The sequence below is a fragment of the Hibiscus syriacus genome, unplaced genomic scaffold (assembly GCF_006381635.1).
Source record: "Hibiscus syriacus cultivar Baekdansim isolate YM2019G1 unplaced genomic scaffold, ASM638163v2 tig00117005_pilon, whole genome shotgun sequence".
In the NCBI taxonomy this organism is placed as follows: Eukaryota; Viridiplantae; Streptophyta; class Magnoliopsida; order Malvales; family Malvaceae; genus Hibiscus; species Hibiscus syriacus.
This window is the reverse complement of record NW_024063519.1, coordinates 2723633-2746730: the sequence shown is the minus strand read 5'-3', so window position 1 is coordinate 2746730 and position 23098 is coordinate 2723633. Positions and strand designations below refer to the sequence as shown.

At 33.2% G+C, this 23098-nt stretch overlaps 1 protein-coding gene, 1 long non-coding RNA gene and 3 pseudogenes across 2 annotated transcripts; 4 read left to right on the top strand and 1 right to left on the bottom strand.

Annotated features, from left to right (window-relative positions):
* The first annotated feature begins 100 nt into the window (after nt 1-100).
* Nucleotides 101-1891, top strand: LOC120194933 (annotated as a pseudogene).
* A 4073-nt stretch (nt 1892-5964) lies between these two features.
* LOC120195071 lies at nt 5965-8002 on the top strand (annotated as a pseudogene).
* Nucleotides 8003-10293: 2291 nt separating this feature from the next.
* LOC120195070 (catalase isozyme 2-like) lies at nt 10294-10872 on the bottom strand. The gene has a single exon (XM_039197189.1). The coding sequence runs from the start codon at nt 10870-10872 to the stop codon at nt 10456-10458; it is 417 nt and encodes a 138-aa protein (XP_039053120.1). The 3' UTR covers nt 10294-10455.
* A 1104-nt stretch (nt 10873-11976) lies between these two features.
* On the top strand, nt 11977-14328 carry LOC120195095. The gene is made up of 6 exons (XR_005523029.1): nt 11977-12061; nt 12141-12192; nt 12866-12928; nt 13189-13430; nt 13695-13802; nt 14211-14328. It is a non-coding gene; the product is annotated as an uncharacterized LOC120195095 (long non-coding RNA).
* Nucleotides 14329-18687: 4359 nt separating this feature from the next.
* LOC120194911 lies at nt 18688-19963 on the top strand (annotated as a pseudogene).
* Nucleotides 19964-23098: the final 3135 nt, after the last annotated feature.

The following is a 23098-nucleotide window of genomic DNA, read 5'->3' as shown; positions in this document are numbered from 1 at the left end:
TAAGTCTTTCTACGGAACGTTAAAAGACAATAAACATTTAAAATTCCCCGATCAGACACCGTATTCATCTTCATAATTTTCCTGTTTCTGGAGAAAAGACCTTGAAATTTTCCTCATGGCTTACGTCGAAGGAGGTTTGGTTCCTTTCTCTATTCTTCTCAAATTTCATTTTTATAAAATGGTTTCTGTGATGAGTTCTTGTTGTTTCAATTCGAAATTTGTTGCCGATCTTTACTATTTTCTTCTTCTTCTTATGATAATAGGATTCTTTTTGGTTATTGAAATTTAACATTGTAGGAATCCTAATTAGCTACGGAGAAGTAAAAGGAATGAATTTGGCATATTTATGTTACTGGGTGATTTTGGTCGTTATCTGTTGTGAGTTTATGCAAATTGGGTTCTAGTCTGTGGATCGGCGATGTTTTTTTTATGGGGATTCTTTTTGTCTGAAACAATATCGAATTTATAACCCTTTTAATTTATGAATTCGAACGAGTTATTCTTCTCTTTACGCGGCCATGAAACAGCTATTCTTGAGCCTAGTTTGGCATTGTCGTAGGGTTCGTGGGGAACACCGGTGGAAGAAGTCCCTTTTTAAGCTGACATTTAAAATTAATTTCGATTAGAAATATGAACCTATTTGACATTATGGTTGCAGTCCAGGTGAACTTGAAACCACAGGTTTTTACCAAATCTACTCATTGGAATCAGCATAGTTCATTTCCAAAAAACATTGTATGTTTTTTGCAAAAATCCTCGCTTTGACATCCCTATCATTGTTTTCATTTGAAGTTTCAACTCTTTAATCTTGTAGAGCTTGTCTCACTTGCCTTTCTCCGGCTTGTGCATTTTTGTCTCTAATGGTTGGTACCAATTATTGCTGTGATATCTGCAGCCAGTTATTTCCTAATTTCTATTTCTATTTCAAATTGCAAAGTAGTTCTGTATGTTCTTCCATATGTAGCCCATGAGTATATATGCGTGTCTTTGTGTCATAAATCCGAAAGAGGATGTAGTTGTGTTTAATACCTGTCTTTGCTTGATTGATTGAGGGGTTACTGGTGATATTCTTAACTTTGCATAGAGTTTACGGATGACAACAATTGTGTCAAATTCCTAGATAAATAATTAATACAGCATATTGCCTTTGTGAAAATATGGCATTTTCATTACTTCGGTATATTGCTTTTTGTCCTGGAGACTTATCCTCTCTAATAATTGGGGATCATTTCGTAATGCATGGTTGTTTAGGCGTTGTGAAATCACAGCGGTCAATGTGGCGACTGAGACTATCACTGATTTTTTCTGGGCGATCATCAATTTCATTGGAGTGTTCTTCTCAACCATGTTCTCAGTAAGATTTTTTTTTTTGGTCGTTGGCCATTAGGGCTTCTCTTTTCATTTTCATTATTTTGTTAATCTGCATCAATCAACCGGGAACTTGAATGTTGGGTGTCCATCAGATGGAAAAGTCGGATGCCTATAGAAAAGGCTCTGGTTCAAGCAAGAAATGGGATGGTGGTCCAGGTGGACCTGGAAGTGGACCATATGGTGGCGGCGGCGGCCCACGACGACCACCACGTGGACTAGACAATGTTCGGGGTATTGACCATAGTAAGTGGTTATATGTTGTTCGTCATCTCAGCTTTCCTCTATAAATTTAATCGTCCGCTAAAGGATTTTTCTTCCTGATACTACATTTCAGGTTCCCTTCCTGCCTGTGGCTCTTGCTGCGGTGGCTAAATGCAGCAGCATATTTCTTCTGCATACACGGTTATTATCTGACGACCTCTTATTTGAGCAAGGACATTATATGTTTTCTAATGTTAATAAATTGCCTGTTAAACAGACAATTTTAATCCTCTATGATACCAGAGATGCTTGTATGTTCTTTCAAACTTATAACCTTGAAATAATGCATGTTTCATGATGATTTGGCTTGTTTTATTATTTATCACAATTACTTGTAAGTATCCATAACCGGCCTGTAAATAATGATTTTGTTGCTTCATTAAAGCCACAAACTAAATGAAGCGTCCAATAAATAATGACAAGAATATGGTGGATCTTTGGCATAGGAGCAAGTAATGTTATATTTTAAGTTTAAGGGTCGTGTGGATCACGGAATGTAAATTTACTTTTGATTATGCGACTATTGGAATGTTACATTACTTAATATATTACCGGAAAAGTTGTCTTACCTTATTTAAAATGTATGTTTTATCAAATTGTTCTTGAGATATATATATTTTTTAACAAATTGAATTTTTAGTATTAAAGTCAAAATATTTACATGAAAGTTCATAGAAAAATATTATTTTATTTCTAACTTTTATATTTTTTAATAAAATTTGTACACAAATAATTAAAATCTATTTTTTTTTATTTTTAATCATTTATTTCTTTGAAAATATTGAATATTCACCCCAATATAATTATGTGTTTATTTTTAGGTACCAAGATTTTAGATATGTATATACGTACATAGGTGTATATATGTGTTTATGTTTAGGTACCCAGATATCGAGATATATACATACTTATACCAGTGTAAATATGTGTTTATTTTTAGGTGCCAAGATATTTAAAAATATACATACTTACATCGGTACAAGTATGAGTTAATTACTATACTTTTTTCTTTATGCTACATGTAAGATTTGTACAACGAAATATCATATCAAATTATATGACAATATAATAGAGAAATACTAAAAAAATAATATGAAAACTTTTTATGAAGACCAATTCTAAAAAATAAACATAATAAAATATATACCAAAAATAAAGCTTAAATCGAACACATACATAGAAATAATCAAAATAAAATAAAATTTTGATATATCTTAAATTTACTTTTTATGTTATATGCATCATATAATTTTATAATAAGTATTAGAAAACACTAAACTGTTAAAAAATAGATTTATACTTGTATAATTACATAAAAAAGAATCATTTTGAAATAAATATATTATTTCAAGGGTATTATTGTTTAAAGGGGATAAAATTATCTAATACCTAAGAGAAGAGAGTGAATGACATTCTCGGGAAAGACTCAAAAATTGCTAATGTTGGAAATATTTCATTACTTCTGGGAAGGAATGCTCTTGAAACAAATGTATGTGATTTCGGAAAAGATTATTCTCCTGAAAAATGATCTTTTTACCCCTAAAGGTATTGTTTTTTTCTTTAGTAAAAATGAAAAGAAGAAGAAGAAGAATAAAAGAAACCAATTAAGTTAATATTTTCTCGCATCCAATCAAGTCGTTTAAAGAATCAATTAGATTCTTTGGTTAACGTTGTCCATTACTCTAGTGATAAGGTTGACATTCTCTTCACAGTTATGCATAAATCCATGCATGCAATTGCTAGTAGTTGAAAATCGACTTTCCATGCTTTAACTTACTATTTTGCATAATTTTTGTAGGGACGAATCCTTCAATTGGTCTGTTCACAAATTTAATACAGGGAGTATTCTTATTGCACTGCCCAATTTGGTACTTTGATTTCATATTAAATCTCTTCATTATTTAGCCATCTAGAAAAGTGGCATGCAATTCAACCTAGCTTATTCATTGATATAAGCTATGAGAAAATGTATAAATTGTAAAGTCCAAAAGTATGTGATATGAGAGTTAAAGGTATAATTGGCATGCCAACAGTTGAGGGTTCTATGCGGTCCTACGGGATAATTCTACGTGGTCCTTCGAGACATTTCTAAGCGGTCCTTCGAGACATTTCTATGTGATCCTTTGGGACAATTTTACGTTGCACTTCGGTGCAATTCTACGCAGCACTTCGGTGCAATTCTATATGCAGTTTCGACTGCAATCCAGTGCACAACCTCAATGTACTTACATACCTTAAGTTCTCAGTGATGTAAATGGGCTATTAAAAGAAATTATATGAATGAATAGTGCATGGTAATATATGTTTTTGTTTTGTGAAATGTAATATGATTTCTTTATTCTATGATTTTATTTTATAAAAGCTAAGTGTAAGCCTAAATGTTTTAATGTTTTATTATGCATATTATACCTCACTAAGTCAAAGACTTAGCGTGTGAGTGTTTCACACGTAAGTTCAAAGAAGCTGGAAAAACAAAGCTAGGACAAGTTTGAGTTTTTGATATTTACTTTCAGGAAAGGGTTCCACTATTTTAATACAAATAAATGTTTAAATTTTCAACTAATTTTAAAAGTCAATGATTTGAAAAGTTAATTTGACACATCGGATAAGTATTCGGGTCGGATACGGATTGGGGTGTTACATTAAGTATTGACAATTTATGTTTCTTTTTTAGAAAAAAAATATGGGTTATTTCATGCAAGCTCTGATATTAATTTATGATTCAATTTAATGTTTTTTAATAATTCGGGGGAAGAACATTCTTTTACAAGATAAGAAATAAATGTGATAGCTTTCCCGATGGAGGATTACGAATCTCGAGATTTCTTTTCAAGTTAAAGAATTTTTCCTAATAATTAATTCAAAATAAATTATTTAATGTTCAATAAAAAGATCATACTTTAAATCTTGATACGAATTCACGATTTCTACCATTTACGACAATGTGTAAGCGACTAAATATTAATTTTGGGCGGTATGAGGATGCTTATCCTTCCCCACGCATAATCGATTCCTGAATCCTTAAAAATAAATTTATGGTAAACACATACTAACTTTTTGTCTTTTAAATGATTTTTTAATTGTTTTAAAAGACGTTTTTAGGTATTCGATCTACCTAATCCAAAGGTCGATGACGACTCCAATTCATATAATTAATTCAAAAATCCCAATTCTTTCAATAAAATCATAATTTTTTTAAAATATAATTTTTTTAAAAATGGTTATGATAATGTGAGTAAATCGTCAAAGGTTTAACGAATTGTTACCCTTCAGTGATCACATCTTAATTAAAACGAAACAAAAGTGACCAAATCTTATGTTTTTCCCCAAACTCAGAGGGGAAAAGTTTATAAAACTCAAACGAAAGTGATCATTTCTATAGTTTACCCAATAATATATTTAAATATACTTAAAATGTATAATTTTTATATGTTATAATATAACTATATTAACCGAATTAAATTAAAACTTATACAGTTAATAAAAGGGTGAATTGAGGGTTAAAGTTTTGTTTGGTTGCTATTGCGTATTATTTTTGTGAGAGTTAGGGGTGTAAATGAACGGAGCGTTTAGTGAACCGTTTGTATAATGTTAATTTATGTTTGTTTATTAAGTTAAAAAAACAAGTATGAACAAAATTTTTATGTTCATTTATTAAACGAGCGAACACAAACAGAGATGTATTCTGTTCATTTATTTTTCACGAACAAACTCGTTTATAAGCTTTTTAATTTTTTTGTATTTTAAATATTGGTGAAAGTACATAGTAAATTGAATATATGATGAAATTTGGAGTTTAAACTATGAATCCTAAGAAGTTTAAGCACTAGTTGTGTAGTTTTACCATTTTCCCTATTATAACACAAAAAAACCTTTTCCGTCTCTATCTTTTCCCTTTTATTCTAAATGAACATATTCACATACGATAAACGAACGCTAAATGAACATGTTCACGAACGTTAAATGAATGCTAAATGAACACATTCATGAACGCTAAACGAACATGTTCACGAACGTTAAATAAACAAACATGAAACCATTCAAAAATATATAAACGAACATGAACACAATACTAAAACATTAAACTAACACAAACCGAATATGAACACAAACCGAATATAAATACCTTAAAAACAAACAAACAAACACTAACATAACCTTATTTACATTTACGCCCCTGGTCAAAGTTCTCAATAAATGTCATTTAATAAAACATATCAATTTGGTATTGTACCAATCTTTCTTCACTGTTAATTAATTTTATGGGAGATGTATCCACTCCTATATAATTGTAAACTTAGACCACGCTAAGTGTGAAGCTATCTTAAAGATCCAACCGAGTGGAAATTAAAGCAGAGAGAAAAAAATGGAGGTGGAGAGAGTGCAAGACATTGCTAATTTGTCGAAAGAAACAATCCCGGAAGAGTTCATTAGGTCGATCAACGAGCAGCCGGCGCTGACGAGAGTTATCGGGACGGTGCTCAAGGTTCCGATCATCGATCTAAGAGACCCAAATGAAGAAAACTTGGTAAAGGCCATAGTGGAACCCAGCAGCAATTGGGGAATGTTCCAAGTCGTGAACCATGGCATACCTGATGAAACCATACGGAGGCTGAAAGAGGTTGGCCAGGCTTTCTTTGAGATCCCACAAGAAGAAAAAGAAGCTTACACCAAGCCACCGGGTTCTCAAACCATTGAAGGCTATGGAACAAAGCTTAAAAAAGAAGTAGAAGGCAAAAGATATTGGGTTGATCATCTTTTCAATAAGATCTGGCCTCCTTCAGAAATTAACTACCAGCTATGTTGTACTGATACGGATATTGGGCTGGATACGGGGACAAGGACAAAGACGGTGACGATAAATGACAATTTCTAAAATTATAGGGTACAGGAAAGACAATGATACGTCATATAAAAAAATTTAAAATTATAAATAGATGTAAGAAATCATAAATAAAATCGATAATTCATAGAAAATTGGTGTAACACTTTAATTAAAATCCTAACATTTTATGATTAAAACAAAAGTCTAACATTTGAGAATTTTTTCCAAATCCCTAAATTAATTTTAGTGTCCAATTTTAAAATAATGTAAATTTTGTTTCCATATTAGAAATACTTAGAAAGATCAGGGATCAATTGATAATTATACCAAAAACTCTTTAAATCCTTCTAACTCTTCTTTCTCCCCCGCAGCCGCTTCTTCTTCCTTTTTATTTCTTTTCTTTCTTTTCACAAACCTTGAAAGAACCGATTGGAGGCAATTCCGGTGAAGGGATTGTGGAAGTTTTTCCGATAGGCAGGGGGGAGATGCTTTAATGGAGAGCTTGTGAGAGCCTTGGTATGTTTTGAGAGAGCCATTGTTGAAAGCAAAGTAGAAGAAACCAGGGCGAGAATGGTGCCACTGCAAATGGTGTAAGCAAAAACGACACTGCTTTAAACCAAAATTACCCCTGGGGACGTCCCCCGAAACCTTCCCAGATAAGCATTGACCCTCCCCAAAATCGGTCAGCCGTACTCTGCCACCGTGGCACGTCCTCGGTATGTACCCCAGCCGTCCCCGTACCGTCCACTTGCCGGAAATGTATCGGGTACTTGCAATGGGACTCCTTTGCCGTCCCCGTGCTTCATAGACTACCATTTTTGGCCTAAAAACCCACCTTCCTACAGGTTCGAACTCCATACTTTCCATCACATGAATGCATGGACCGACGTATGTAAGTAATTTTTCAATTTTTTTTTAATAATGGCAGAGAGAAACGAGGAATACGCCAAGCACATGCATGGGGTGGCGGAAAAGTTGTTCAGATGCCTGTCGTTAGGCTTAGGGTTGGAAGGGGATGAGATGAAGGCAGTTCTGGGTGGGGACGACATGGTTTACCTTCTGAATATCAACTACTATCTTCCGTGCCCTCAACCGGACCTCGCTCTCGGAGTGCCGGCTCACACGGACATGAGTACATTCACCGTACTAGTGCCCAATGATGTGCAGGGCCTCGAAGCTTGTAGAGATGACCATTGGTATGATGTTGAGTACATCCCTAATGCACTCATTGTTCACATTGGAGACCAAATCGAGGTTTGTTTTGCTACATTCTTCAATTTCCTTAATCCTTTCTGTTGGGGGAAATCATTAAAATTGTCCCATATTTTTTTATGCAGATTGTGAGCAATGGAAAGTGCAAGAGTGTGCTTCACAGGACCACGGTGAACAAGGAGAGGACAAGAATTCATGGCCGGTGTTTCTGGAGCCACCGTCGAACTTAAAAGTAGGGACTCACCCTAAGCTCATCAATGAAGCAAATCTACCCAAATTCGAATCCAAATGTACTCTGACTATTGTGCCTTCAAGCTCAACAAGACCCCTTAATAAGTTTACTTTTTAAATCATAAATAAAGCTGCACCTTGAAGCAACCTTCCATGAAGGAGAATAAGAATTGAGAGATGTGCGTGAAATAAAGTGATTTTCAATGTTGATTAGATTCTATGGAGTGGTTTTGTTTCTAATATCCTGTTGTTGAACACTGTTGTATCTTTATTTGGGTGTTATTCCTTTTTTCTACATTGGAGGAGTTGATATGGCTAAGAGGGATATGAGTTTTATTTCTCTATGTTAAATAAAATGATTCATCTTTTCTGGTGTAAGTTGATAATCACTACTTCTCGATCCAAATTTACATTAAAAATATTCTTTTTACTCTTGAAGAATTATATTAAACATTTAAAAATATTATATTATATATACATTATTCTTAAAAAATTGGATTCGAATTACCACAAACTCATTATGTTTATTAATTTACCTTTTAAGCTGAACTTATTGGATTATCTATATGGTTGATCACTAAATCATTAGGAGATGGGTCAATATGTACTGAGGCCTATATATGGATGAGTATTGGATCAAATTGAATTGATTTAAAAAGTTTTGAATTATTTAAATTGACAAGTCTTATTTTAGGATTCAAATTTTATTCGGAATCTCTTCAAATCAAGTTGAATTCTTGAGTTTGTATTCACTAAGAAAAATCAGGAGGTGGAGCTGAATTGAGTTAGAAAATTTAAATTGAATATATAAAGTTTAAATTTAATTAATTTAATTCGTTTAAATCAAATTAAATTTATAAAATGTAAATATAATCAAATCAATTTTTTAAATGTAAGAAAATTATTTTCCTTTTTTCTTTTGTTAAGTAAAGCTTTATTCATCCAAAACAGAAAACAAAATTACTTACAGACCAAACAATCTCGGCAGTCTATACCAAGCCCCACCTCTCAAGCAAAGTTATAGAAGTAGGAAAATAATCCCCACACCCCAGCAATCTATTCCTAACAGTACATTTAATCAAATAAAAAATTCCTTGAACATTCATAGTAGGGCTGTAAATGAGACGAGACAGATCGCGAGCTACTCGAGATTGACTCGATCTTGGCTCGATAAATACTCGGATCGAATGGACTCGACTCGAGCTCAAACTCGACTCGAGTTCTTAACGAGCCGAAACGAACTACTCGATACTCGACTCGAAAGCTCGTGAGCAGCTAGAAAAAATGTTATATTATAATTTTAGATTTTTTAAAATTACATTATTAAAAATATATTAAAAATACATTATTGATGAATAAATATTCTTGAATTGAAAATGGTTAAAAATTATTTTTGAATAAATTTTCTTATATTTATTTTAAATTAATAAAAAAATTATTTATCTAATGACAAATATTTAATATATTCTAATGATAATATTTGTAATAACTCAAATTTTAATTGTTGTTATATTTTGAAGTTTCGAGTTAAATATCATAATATCAAGGGTTTGAGCATTTAATATCAAAATATTATATTGCACTTACCTCATAACTAATTTTTTATTTGATAATAAATATAATATAAAAAATGATTCAATTTAAATATTAATAATTTAAAAAAAATATCAAAACAAGTATACTCTCTCTCCTTTCACTAAGTCATCTCATTCCTTCTAATTATGTGTTAATGTTAAGGGTTTAGGGTTTATCTGATAAGATTTAAGGTTTAGATATTAAGGTTTAGGGTTTATGAGTTAGAGTTTAAAGTTTAAAGTTTAAGGTTTAGAGTTTATGTGATATGATTTAAGGTTTATAGTTTAGGGTTTAAGGTTTAAGTTATGCACATGAAGGTAACATACAAATTATGCAAAATGATGTTATGTGACTCTTAAATAAATCATTCGCATACTTATACATAAACATATCAACATGCAAAATAAATATACACAACTAATTAAAGAAAATAATCCTAAACAGGGATTAAAATAAATATACAAAATTGGAATTAAACCAATGACTTAAATACAAAATGTGCATAAACTATAGGGTCTTACATGCAATTGATCCTATTCGGTTTAAGCTAAAATAATAAGGAAAATAACATAAATGACACCTGAACATTTAAAACAAATAAGAAAATTTAAACAAATGTGATTGAAATACAAAAATTAAAATATAACATACCAAACTATAAATTTATTAAACAAGCATATACATATTAAACTAATGACTAAATTTAAATAAACGTAAAATTCAACATATAAAATAATAATTAAATTAGGGATTTACAAAACAATAAATTGGGGGACTATAACTTAATTTACCAAAAAATTAATATGAAGCTGCAGATAATTAGGTCCAAGGCGGTGCCTCTGAGTGTCGGAGTAGGAGAAGATTCTAGTTTGGAGCAACTTATCATCCGAGTAATAAATCTCAGGGACAATGATAGAAGGACAGAAGGCTAACTGCTCGTTCTCAGCAAAGAAGTTATCAATGTTTTTGTTCAAAAGCATTCACCCCACCGGCTGCAAAGGGAAGATATCCTCTGGCCAGGTCTTGGTCACATCAAGTGGGTCGAAATCGAACCTATCCTCATCAGCAGGATCCATTATCTGAATGAACAACTTCCACTCTGGATAGCTCCATCCTGCAATGGAGTTAAAGAGATCTTGTGTGGCATGACTGTGATTAGCTCCTCCAACTCTCACGGCCTCATCCTCCAACAGGTTTTTGACACCACAAGTTGGTTTCCAGTGGAATTTCACATAGTGTGCCTTCCCAGGCTTGTTGATGAGTCTATAGGTATGAACACCAGAGCCATCCATGTGCCTGTAATCCTGGGGAATGCCTATGTCGTCGAATAGGAAGGTGAACATGTGCAAGCTTTCAGGATGGTGTGAGAAGAAGTCCAGGATCCTTGAGTTGGTCATGTGAGTTATATCTCACGTCGGTGGTTCTTGGGGAATAATGGGTAAAGTGAAGTGTATAAAAGGGGAGATGAGTTTCAACAAATTAAAATAAAACCCTTCGAGCTTGAATTGAGCTAAAAAACGAGCTTGAATCGAGCTCTTGAATTTTTTTGAGTTCGAGTCGAGTTTTGATATTATATTTCGAGTTCGAGTCGAGCTTGAAAAATTTAAGCTCGCGAGTTTTCGAGTCAAGTTTACATTTAAAGTTTTTGAGTTCGAGTCGAGCTCGACAATACTCGAGCTCGACTCGGCTCGTTTACACCCCTAATCCCTACTACTAACATGTACCATATAAAGTAAAACAAGACAAATATATATGCATTACTAGATTATACTCTGAAAAAAAGAAAGTAATAATTGCAGAGTTGGAAAATCAAAACAGTAAATAAAGAGAAGACTGAGAAGAGAAGAGGAGCAGAAATCAAAAAGACTGAAGTTTCTTATTAGATTTTTATTTTTCAGAAAGCAAAAGAAAAACAAGTCTACTATCTCTCCTTTCACTAAGTCATCTCATTCATTCTAATTATGTGATAGAGTTTATGGTATAGGATTTAAAATTTAGGGTTTAAGGTTTAATATTTAAGATTTAGGGTTTATATTTTAGTATTTAGAATTTAGGGTTTAAGTTTAAAGTTAACAAATTTAATTAAGAACTAAATTTAAATAAAGTGAAAATTAAACACATAAATCAAGAATTAAAATAGGATTTAAAATAAAGAGTACGCATTAATATAAGGGACTTAAACTTAAAAAACTCAAAAATAACAACTAAAACTAAAATTGGGAAAATAATAAAATCGGGACAAATATAAATGGATAAATTATAAAAACATCCTTACAAGTGACTAAAGTATAAATTTTTGGCTAAGTCTAGGGGTATGAGAGTTATTTACCCTACATTTAATATATAAAAACCTAATTATAAGCTAAACCTAATATGAACTAAAACTATCATCTTCAGCCGTTTTGCTCTCTTCCCTCTATTCTATTCTTCTTCTTCTCACAACCGAGAGCCTCAAAGGCTAACCACATCGCCACTCGCACCATCGGCCACCATGACCGACGCATGACCGACGCTTGACCACCGCCTCAATGGCCTCTACACCGTTTCTATCCTCTCTAATCCGGTGAAGATCCAAACACAACAAAGGTAAATAGATCTCTCTCTCGTTTTATTTGTTTTTATTTTAGAATCTGAACCGATGAACTAACCCTAACTCCTATGCAAGGTTTCCCGAGCAACCTTCAATGCTTCGGCCTCAAACCTGGTGGCTCAAATCGGTAACCTCCTAATCCCTATTTATTTATGTTTTTATACTTGAAATCTCGATGGATGAAGACTAAACCAAAAAATCGATGTGCAAGAATTCCAAAAAAAACTCACACCATAGCTTTCTATTGATACCCCTTGAAGGGGAAATGGCACTTCTAGGGTTCGATAATCTCTCGGTTACAAGTTAGAAGTCTGTTCTGTCGACTTGAGTCGGTCGCTACGTCTTTTTTTCTTGTATTCATCCTTTTAATTTATCAAAGCTACCATTCATCCGGTGAAAACATGATCGTTTATCTATGTTATGGAATATGAATATTGTTTGCAGAAGCAATGACCCTGATCTCAAGCGATGACACTGGTCTGTGTCCTGTTTCATGTTATTTTTCCGTATCATGTATTATGTTATCGAAGGATTGCGAGTTCTATTATCTTTACCAATATTTCATGAGAATTCATTAAAAAATAATAATAAATATTTATAATATTTTTCAAGCCCCGCCAAAAACAGATGTCTACAAGTAATACGTTCTTTTGCACTTTGATGAATCCTTGAAAAGAAGACTGTGATGTATTTTCTGGGTTTTATGACTTGATTCATAAGTATAACTTAGTATACGGTAATACGAATGCTAGCCAAATTCAGTTTTCATATGTTTCTTTCTTATATATAATTTCTACCAGCAGGATCCAGCTGTGAGAGGGAAGGCATCTGGCCAGTCTAAAATTGGAGGCCTATTTTCGAAGGTAAAGGAAACCCATGTTTACATAGTTTCTACTTTCTAGGGAATATGTCAAGGATTTGCAGTCTATGTTGTTGAAGGTAAATTCTATAGTAGGATTGTGGTGATCAACCTAGAAACATAATTTCTACTGCAATATTTGCATTTATATTTCCATGATATAGAATTGCATGTCTGTTATAAAAGTTAAGTGTTTGAATAATTGTTTTGTCATTTTCGACTTCGAGTTTCAGTTTGTTCTAATGATATTTGGTTGTCTTGCAGTCCACATTCTATTCACAGAGCACATGCTGGAGAAAGTGAGAATTTTGCGGGAAGCTTTTTCAGAGACATCTTTGCATGCTAGTTCAGGAAAACCATCAGTTATTTTCATTGATGAAATAGATGCTCTCTTCCCTCGTCATGGTTCAAGGCTGGAATGAATGATTTTTCCTTCTTTTGGTAATTGTATTTGGATGTGGTTGAACAACAAGTTGAGAATTCATGGGATTCAAGATGTAACAAATGTATGATAGTTGATCGCTTATATTTGGATATTGTGTGAAGCAGAATAGTTCTAATGCCATTTCCTTTATCTACATCTTCCTATACATTTCTTCCTATGGCTCTCATGGCGAGGAAAAAAAAGAAATCATATTTTGATAATGATTGCAAAGATCGATACATGATAGTGTCCGTCGGAATATATATTTATATATGCATTGCAGTTTGCATGTAACCAACTGATGCTTTTCTGAAGTATCATGGAACTAACTATGTTTCTATTTCAGACGGGAGCAAGATGTTCGTCTAACTTCTCAGCTCCTTACACTGATGGACTCCAATAAACCCTCACCAAGTTCTTTACTTCAAGTTGTTGTGGTTGCATCAACTAATAGGTTGGTTTCTCTAACTCAAGATACAAGACTCCGTTCTACGTGTATTTGTTATGGTCAGCCTTGTTTATATGGAACTTAGTGTTGAGCTTTGGGAGATTTTTATATAATGATTCACATTACTTGTCTTCCCATGTTTATGTTAGAGCCTCATAGTAATGCATTATGCTTACTAGTCTCCAGTTTCCACTACTTTAAATAAACATTTCTCCGAGTGGCTTATTAAGGATTTTCATCATTCATTTGTTGTGGGATTTGATGCTATATTTATAAATTTAAATGCATTGGGCTTTATAAATTTTGTATCTAGTTATCTTCTTATTTTAATTCATGATTTTGCTAAAAGAACCAGGCTATAATGCCTTAACTGATGTTCTGGCGGTTAAGTCATAGGTATTTTTCTCCATCAAGAGTGGATGCAATCAACCCAGCTCTAAGAAGGTCAGGGCGTTTTGATGATGAACTTGAAGTTACCACACCTAATGAAGAAGAAAGGTTTCAAATTCTCAAGGTAAGACTGGTTATCTTGCATTTATTATGTTCCTTGTATGTGTTGCTTTGCTTACTTTAATCAATCAGACGCTTTAAATGTATGGAAAGTTGTAAGCACCAGTTGTAACCGTACTAGTTGCTTGATTGGCATCCCGTTTTAGGGTGCTTCAGGTCTAAAAGCCTTGTTGTCATTTTTTTCCAGCTTTATACGGAAGGTTCCTTTGGATCCCAGTGTTGACTTACAACTTACAAGCTGTAGCTGTTGAGTGGCCTATCAATGGGGAGACAATCTCGGAGAAGGTGTGTCTACTGCTGCTGACTTCATTTGGTCTGATTCTCCTCTTGAAATCCTTGGTTCGGTTACTACCATAACCTTTGAGGATCCAGCTTCATTGCCTATTAAGGATCACAGTTCTACCTCAGAAGAGGTGACTATCTTTTCAATATTTCTAGTCTTTCCTGCCTTGAAACTTGTCGTTACTTACTTTGCTAGTGTCTTGATAGGTCAAAGCTCTTTGTGATGATTTGTGTGTTCTACAAAAGCAGGATTTCAAGTATCTTTTGAAGTAAGAAACATAATTGTTTTCAGTTTTTCCCTTTTGAGATTTTTAAGTCTAAACAATTTGTGATAATAAGAAAATATGTGAGTAAAGCTATAATCAGAGCACTAGGTACATACTAATGTGAGTGGGAACTTAATTTGACATGTTTCAATCTTTTGTAAGTAAACTTGACATGTTGCAATCTTTTGTAAGTAAACTTGACATGTTGCTGCCATCTTTTGTAAGTAAGCTTAACTGGTTGATATCATTTTTTGTATTATTTTTTTAAGTAAACATGCAACTATCATGATATTGTTATCTTTTGTAAGGAAAATAGTGTCATCTTGTATAAATTTGGATATATTGTCATATTTGTCATCTTTTTATAAATTTAGATGTGTTGTCATATTTTGTAAACTTTCAATACATTTGAAGTTTTAAAAACTTCAAAGCTTATATTAATTATCCTAAATTTCTTGTAATTGTATTTTTATTTTTTAGATTATTTATAGTTCATACATTCATATTATAATGTATTGGTGATGGTTGATTAAAGAGAAAATTATTTATATATTTTAAATGTAATATAAGATTATTGTAGGTTCAAATTCGAGTTAGAGTTCGAGCTCAAAAATCGAGCTTGAATCGAGCTCGAGTCTCGAGCTTCAATCGAGCTCTTGAATTTTTTTTGAGTTCGAGCTATTTCGAGTTCGAGTCGAGTATCAATAATATATTTCGAGTTCGAGCTAAGTTTCATAATTTTTAGCTCGCGAGTTTTCGAGTCGAGTCGAGCCTACGTTTAAAGTTTTTGAGTTCTAGTTCAGCAATACTCGAGGTCGACTCGGCTCGGCTCGTTTACACCCCTAATTCTTAGGATTCCTCCCATGCAATCTACCATTCCGAATGGGAACCAGAGGTATAACATATCTACCCTCCGATTTACGGATGAATCCATATTTTCAATCATTTCTAAAAACATGCAAACTGTAAAAGAGTATTTCAATAGATTAAAAAGGTACTCACTAGGTATGGATAAATGGTGTACTGACACCGTAACTTATAGGTGGTAAACAAGTCATTCGGACTGGGTTTGAGTCGGGTCATTTATGGTTAGGTTATTTCGGATCTAGATTATATTCGGTTTAATTTTGTTCGGGTTGGATCGGACTTGATTCGGATCTAATTCGAGTGCAGGTTAATCAGATTGGGTTGGGTATCGGGTCATGTTAATTTTCGGGTCGGATGATTATCGGGCCGATTGTTTTTCGGTTCGGATCAAAATCATATCAGTTGATTTTTGGGTTAGGTCAATATCAGATTGGTTACATTTCGGGTCGGGTTAATATCGGGTCGATTCAATATCGGATCGATTGATTTTTGGTTTAGGTCAACCTTTAGATCAGGTCAATTCGAGTTGAATTGGTTCTGAGTCTAATCAAGTATATGTAGAATTATTGATATATTCTTGTAAAAAATGTCTTATTGTTTGTTAATCTTATCATTTAGGCCTAATTTCAAATTCTTAATCGTTCAATATTTTAAATTAAACTATCATTTAGAGATGATAATCGATAATTTGACACAAATACGATCCTATAATGCGTGTTAGAATTTGTTATTAAAATTTTATATTAATCTTGTATGAAAAGTTTATAATAAGAACTATTCTAACTATAAATTTAAAATTTTTATTAAATTTTTAAAAATAATACATAACTTTATTTGTTAAGTTTTAGTCGTAACATAAGTAAATTTTATATTATTTTTATTATAAATCTAATATTATTTCCTTTGTTTTAGTTGTTTTTTATTATTTTTTATTATAAATCTAATATTTTTATTACAAGTAAGATAAGTAAACTTTATTTATTATTGTTTTAAATCTTACAATTAGATTCTTACTTTTATATTCCTCTTATGTAATAACATAGGTAAACTTTTTATTATTTTTATTATAAATCTAATATTTTTAATAAATTATCAATTTTATTTAAATTAATTTATTATTCTGTTCGTATTAATTTTTGTTCGGGTTGCTTTCAGGTCGAGTTAAATTCGGTTCGGATTGTTTTCAGATCGGTTAAAATTCGATTCAGGTTTTTTTCGATTTGAGTTAATTTCGGTTCGGTTTAAGTTAATTTCGATTTGGGTTACTTTTGATTTTGCTAAATTTCGGGTCGAGTATAGATCGGGTATCAGATCAATTTTGATTATCAGATTCGAGTTAATTTTAAGTATTGGGTCAAGTAAATCAATTCGGATAATCGGATTTGAGTCAAATTTGTCAGTTATACCATAACTTACCTCAACCCTGCTCCATAAAACCTCTTATGATTCAGTAAATTATTATTTTAAATACTGTGATTATTATATAAAATCTATTTATAAATTAAATTCGTAAATAATATTTGTTACACGTCGCCAAAGGTCCTTCATTTTGGCCTCCATACACACCACTTTTGTATCTCACCGTTATCCAAGGATCCCAAAGTATACCAAAGTATACCAAAGTATATCTATCCCTCTGACAGCAAGAGAACTCTGTAGACATAAAGAAAATGTATTCAGATAAGGGTTTTTGGGAGCTAAATCTCACGTCAGATTCATGTTATTTATTAGAGTTAAAATTACTCTCATTTAACTATATATGTTTAGTCTGTTAATATATGGATAGTCGTTAAGATCTTACGGTTGATATATGTACCACCAAGTCTCGATGTAACATTTAGAGTATGAACAAGAGATAATATACGATCTTAATAAAATAATTTCACCGCTATTTATTTCTATTCTATCTCCTCATGGAGAAAGGGTTTACAAAATACCGATTAATTGTAATTTTATAATCGATTACGATTTTCTATCTAAATCAAAAGTGATGAATCGCTAATAACCATCACAATCTGTTTAATGTTAATAATAATTAAATTTATATCAAGTAGTAATACATAAAAACATAATGAATAAGAATTTAACCCGTAAAACCAAAACTTGAAAAGATTGTGACAATAAATGTGTGGTCCTTCTGCTCCTATGATTGGACAAGCTTTGGGCTTACTTAATAACGTCAGTTGGGAGGATTGACTGAACAGTAGCTTCGGTCTGCAATTTAGAAGACTGGCTGTTATATAACTGCCAAACAATTATTTAAGAACACTAGTCCTTTTGTCGTTATATCTGCTGATACGAATTATCTTTTTCTGTTGAAGTCCAAATTACGGGCTGGTTATCAGAGAGGGTACGAAAGCCTTCGGAAAGAATAGAGGTCTGGTGGACGAAAAGGACGTCGCCTCCGCAGCGGTGGTCTCAGCCATTGCCTCGGAGAATATTCCAGAAAATGGCTAAAGTAAAGAAGTTCCTCCCCGGGCGCCTTATTTTTCGTTGTGGTGGTCTTATGGGTGCGCCAATGGCAATAATATTGAGGACGGGCTTTTTTCATATGTGCTGCGAGATAAAGATCGGAGGGTGGAGAAGAGGGTTTGGATTGGATCTGACGGTTTGAAAATTTTGGTGGCTTATCCGTTTGACTGGCGTCGCTTAAAAATGAATGGATTAGCCCATGCCCCTTTTCATTTTGTGGAAAATGGAGAAGAAAACTATAAGCTTATAGAATATTATATGGAATTGGATATATTTAATCATCAAATGATATTTCTATTATTATTAGATCTAATGATATTTTTAAAAATGTATTTCAATTCTTAAATTTTTGTATTTTTTGTTATTTTTCATCAAATGAAACTAATTGATAAATTTTCTAATTATTTTTATAGTGATAATGTGTTGATGAAACCGTAGGTGTGGATATCGTGGCAATTAGGATTGGAAGCTGTATAAACTTGCGGGAAAGGATTAGGAAAAGAATCGTGTAGCCTCTAATCATGGAATTACCTTTCCTCCCTACTCTCCCCTTTGCACTCATTCTTCACCCCCATTTTGCTTTTATATCTGCATCCCCGCTACAAATGACTCACTGTGATCTTAATCTCCTAACCCATGGATCTGTTTTCACCTCTTCTATTCACACTGCTATTGCTTTCATCAGGTAATTCTCCCCTCTTCTTTACATAATACATCGCTTTAGGGGTTTTTTGGGATTTAAATTGTGCTTTTCGGCAGGGATACAACTCTATGAATGTGCAAGAACTTTCACCATGATAAACAACTGCAAGGAAACTATCTGGCCTGGGATTACCCCTGGTGAAAGCTTTAATGGTGGAGGTATTGAATTGAAACCACACCAATCTGTTATCTTCAACGCCCCGGTTGGCTGGAGTGGTCGCATATGGGGTCGAACCGGTTGCAAGTTCGACAGCAATGGAAAGGGTCCATGCCAGACAGGGGACTGTGGCGAAACCCTCAAGTGCGGGGCGCCGGCAAAACCCCGGCATCGCTCGCTGAGTATACGCTCGCTGCCGTTGATTTTTACGATGTCAGTCTCGTCGATGGATTTAATGTGCCCATGTCTGTCACACCGTTAAAAGGTAAGGGAAATTGCTCCACTGCTGGATGCAACTCCGATCTGAGGCGAAATTGCCCTTCCGAGCTTGCTGTCAAGGCCAACGGGAAGGTTATCGCTTGCCGAAGCGCATGCGATGTGTTCAACACAGATGAGTATTGTTGCAGAGGGACCTATGGAAACCCTTCCACCTGTCAACCTACGTATTATTCCAAGACGTTCAAGTCTGCATGCCCTACTTCTTATAGTTATGCATATGATGATCCCACCAGTATTTTCACCTGTTCTGAAGCAGATTATGTCATCACCTTCTGCTCAACCAGGTTCGTATTTTTTTCCTGGAATTTAGTCGAAGCTTTTGGAGAATGAAGTCAATGAAATGATTATAGTGTAATCTCCTTTTGATCGATCAATTGTGAATATTATAATGTGTAATCTTCTTTTGATTGATCAATTGTGAATTCAGGGCTTTGTTGTTGTTGATTTCAGGAATCAGCCAGTATGCAGTTACCATGATCACAAGCTGGTTTGCAAGAACAAAGCAAGTGGTTTAAACCCATTGGTAGGAAGATGGTGGGCAGCTTTACTTCTACTGCTCTTCATCACTAATCTGTGGAGCAGTTTATAAAGGGGAACGAAGATCAATCTATGTTTTAGATGAGACAATGTGTTTTTTCCATCTCTAACGTGGCAAAGGATGTATGATTGCATTGTATCCTGATATTTTGCCATTTTAATATTCGAAAAATGGTTGAAATTGTAAATATAACTCATTCTTTAATCATCTTCAACTTAACCGCGATTGTTAATTTTTGGCATATATAATTGTTATTATTATTATTATTATTTTGCAATATAATCGATTGTAGTCAAACTTAAAGATTAATCTTCAAAAAATATATCATTTTTTTAATTAAACATCAAAATTAAACTCACCTATTATTTATCGAAATAGTATCCTTTAGTACTGCATATAAATATCATTGAAAAATAAAAATTCAAAAAAACATTATTTCAACTTTATCTAGAAAAACACAAGCAATACACGTAAGATATTGAGGTAGCAAACGGGTCATTCGGATCGGATTTGTATCAAGTCATTTCGGGTCGGGTTATTTCTAATCTATATTATGTTCAGTTTAATTTTATTCGGTCAGGTCGGATCGGATTTAGTTCAGGTGTACGGTAAATCAATCGAGTCAGGTATCAGGTCAGGTCAATTTTCGGGTCGGGTGATTATCGGATCAGTTGTTTTTTCCGGTTTGGATCAATATCATATTGGATGATTTTTGGGTTTGGTCAATATCAAACCGGTTAGATTTTGGGTCGAGTCAATATCGGGTCGAGTCAATATCGGGTCGAGTCAATATCGGATCGATTGATTTTCGGTTTAGTTCTAATAATTTAATATATTTTTAAGAACTCGTCATGTCAATGTGACGAGTCCCAATAAAATATATATATTTTTTTAAAAAATCAGCCAATTATTTTTTAATTTAAAATAATTAAAAAGATAGTGAGACTCGTCCTGTCGAATTGATAAATTTCAAGTGCATTTAAAAAAATTGTTTACGAACGGATAACTTTTGAAATTTTAAAAAATACAGATGTTGGAGCGTCCAATTTCTTTTAAAAAAATCAAAATAATTTATTACAAACTAATTTATTACATAATAATAATAAAATTGTTTTAAACTAATACAAACACCAAAAAAATTACTTATATTTTCGTAATTTTTAACGATGCGGAAGAGTGATTGAATGATAATGGTGTGGGGATCGTCGTTTTCGTCGTGGCTATCTACCTTGATCATGTTCATCTTCGTTTGCTTCTTCTTCAACAGGAGGTGTACTGAACAACTTTAAGTTCCATCTTCAAAGTACGACGATGGAGTATTTAAGGTATTTAACGCCATTAGTGACGTCATTGACTCGAATTATCCACCGAAACCAGTACCTTGTTAACCATATATCTGATCACATTCATCCACAGGTTCTGTCAAAGATGGTTGAGCACCTTGCATTGCATCCCATAAACATCTAACCCAATTCGACTAGCTCTCCATTGAAGCATGATGTGAATGATAAAAGCCATAGCTAGTTTGAGATGCAAAATATTATGCAGAAGGAGCAGAAGAATAAGAATATGATGATGATGATGATGATTTCTTTCCATTTTCGTATTTAACCTTCATTTCTTCTCATTTGGCCCTATCTCCTAGTGTTGTTAAATATGGTTCCTCGTTTGCTTCAAAATTTTGAAGGTAGGGAGATATTTCAAAATCAAGATCAGTAGTTGTAATCTCGAAACACATAGGTACATATAGATGTCGCTCATTCCATTGTTGATTGTATACAACATGCTTTCTAGATTAATTCTCTTTATGCTTTCCACGTGTATTAATTTTATGGAGCTCGTCCATCTGAAATATTTGTTTAGGAATTGATTGATGGGATGCAAACTGTCGTACCACTCTATCTGCGACATACATCTCAGCAATCGAAAAATGAAGCAAAGACATTACGACACACCACAACTATGAGTCTTCAAAAAAATCTCGGTGACAGTAACAATATATCTCCAGCTCACAATATGGAATCTAACAAAATTGTAAACATTAATTAAATTATAAAAATTAGTATAAATTATAAATAAATAAAAATTTAAATAATTTACTAAAATAATATTCATCGCAACAATCGGAAAATGAAGCAAAAGCATTACGACACACCACAACTCCAAGCCTTCAAAAAAATCCCGGTGACAGTAACCGTAGATCTCTGGCTCACAAAACAGAATCCAACAAAATTGTAAAAATTAATTAAATTATAAAAATTAGTATAAATTATAAATAACTAAAAATTTAAATAATTTACTAAAATAATATTCATCGCATGTCTGTCAATATCAATCTTCATTCATATATCAACTTTTGTTGTACACGACAACTTTATCTCAGTAGTTTCATGTCGACATCTAAACAATATAATAAATAAAAATTAAAAAATAAGGATGAAAATAAATTTAAAAATTTAGTAAAAAAATAAAGTTAAAAAAGTATCTTCCAACCATAAGAAACTCAATCAGGACTGATGTAATTGGCGTCAACAACGGGAATCAATACCATGCCCAGGACTGTAGGAAGACTACACAACCCGCAACATCGACTTTTTGGCCCCTTTAAACGATTGTAGCCTTACAGAGTTCATGGTATAAAAATGCGAAAATCAATGAACCCAATCTAGTGTTACAACACTCAATGAAATTATTTAATATCAGAAAAGACTGAGTGTGTGTGTGCCAAATTCCCCATTTTATCCAGTAACAATATCACTCCAATCAATTGGAGAAGATACGATCAGGCTACAAATTTAACGTCATCCTCGATATAGTCTTCATTCACTTGAAACTCAGACTCCAACCAAGTTATATGTATATGCACCTCGTCTATTACATCTGGTGGTGGCCTTTTTCCCAAAACTTCCTCAACAGTATCGAATCGGTTGTAATTGTTATGTAACACCCCCAACCCGTATCCGACCCGGATACGAGTCCGAAGTGTCACATTGACTTTTCAAACCTTGACTCTTAAGAAAAATCCCGAGAAATTTAAAACTTTATTTAAAACAAAATACAGACTTTATCAGAGTGCTCGTACTTAATGACTTATTACATGCCAACACTTTATACATAACCAAAAACATACTTTGTCAAATATTTCTGATCTGATCTTTTGGTAAGGAAAACTGACCTGTCTTGCTCCGCATCACTCCTTACTCTTCTCGAAACCTACGTGTGAAACAAT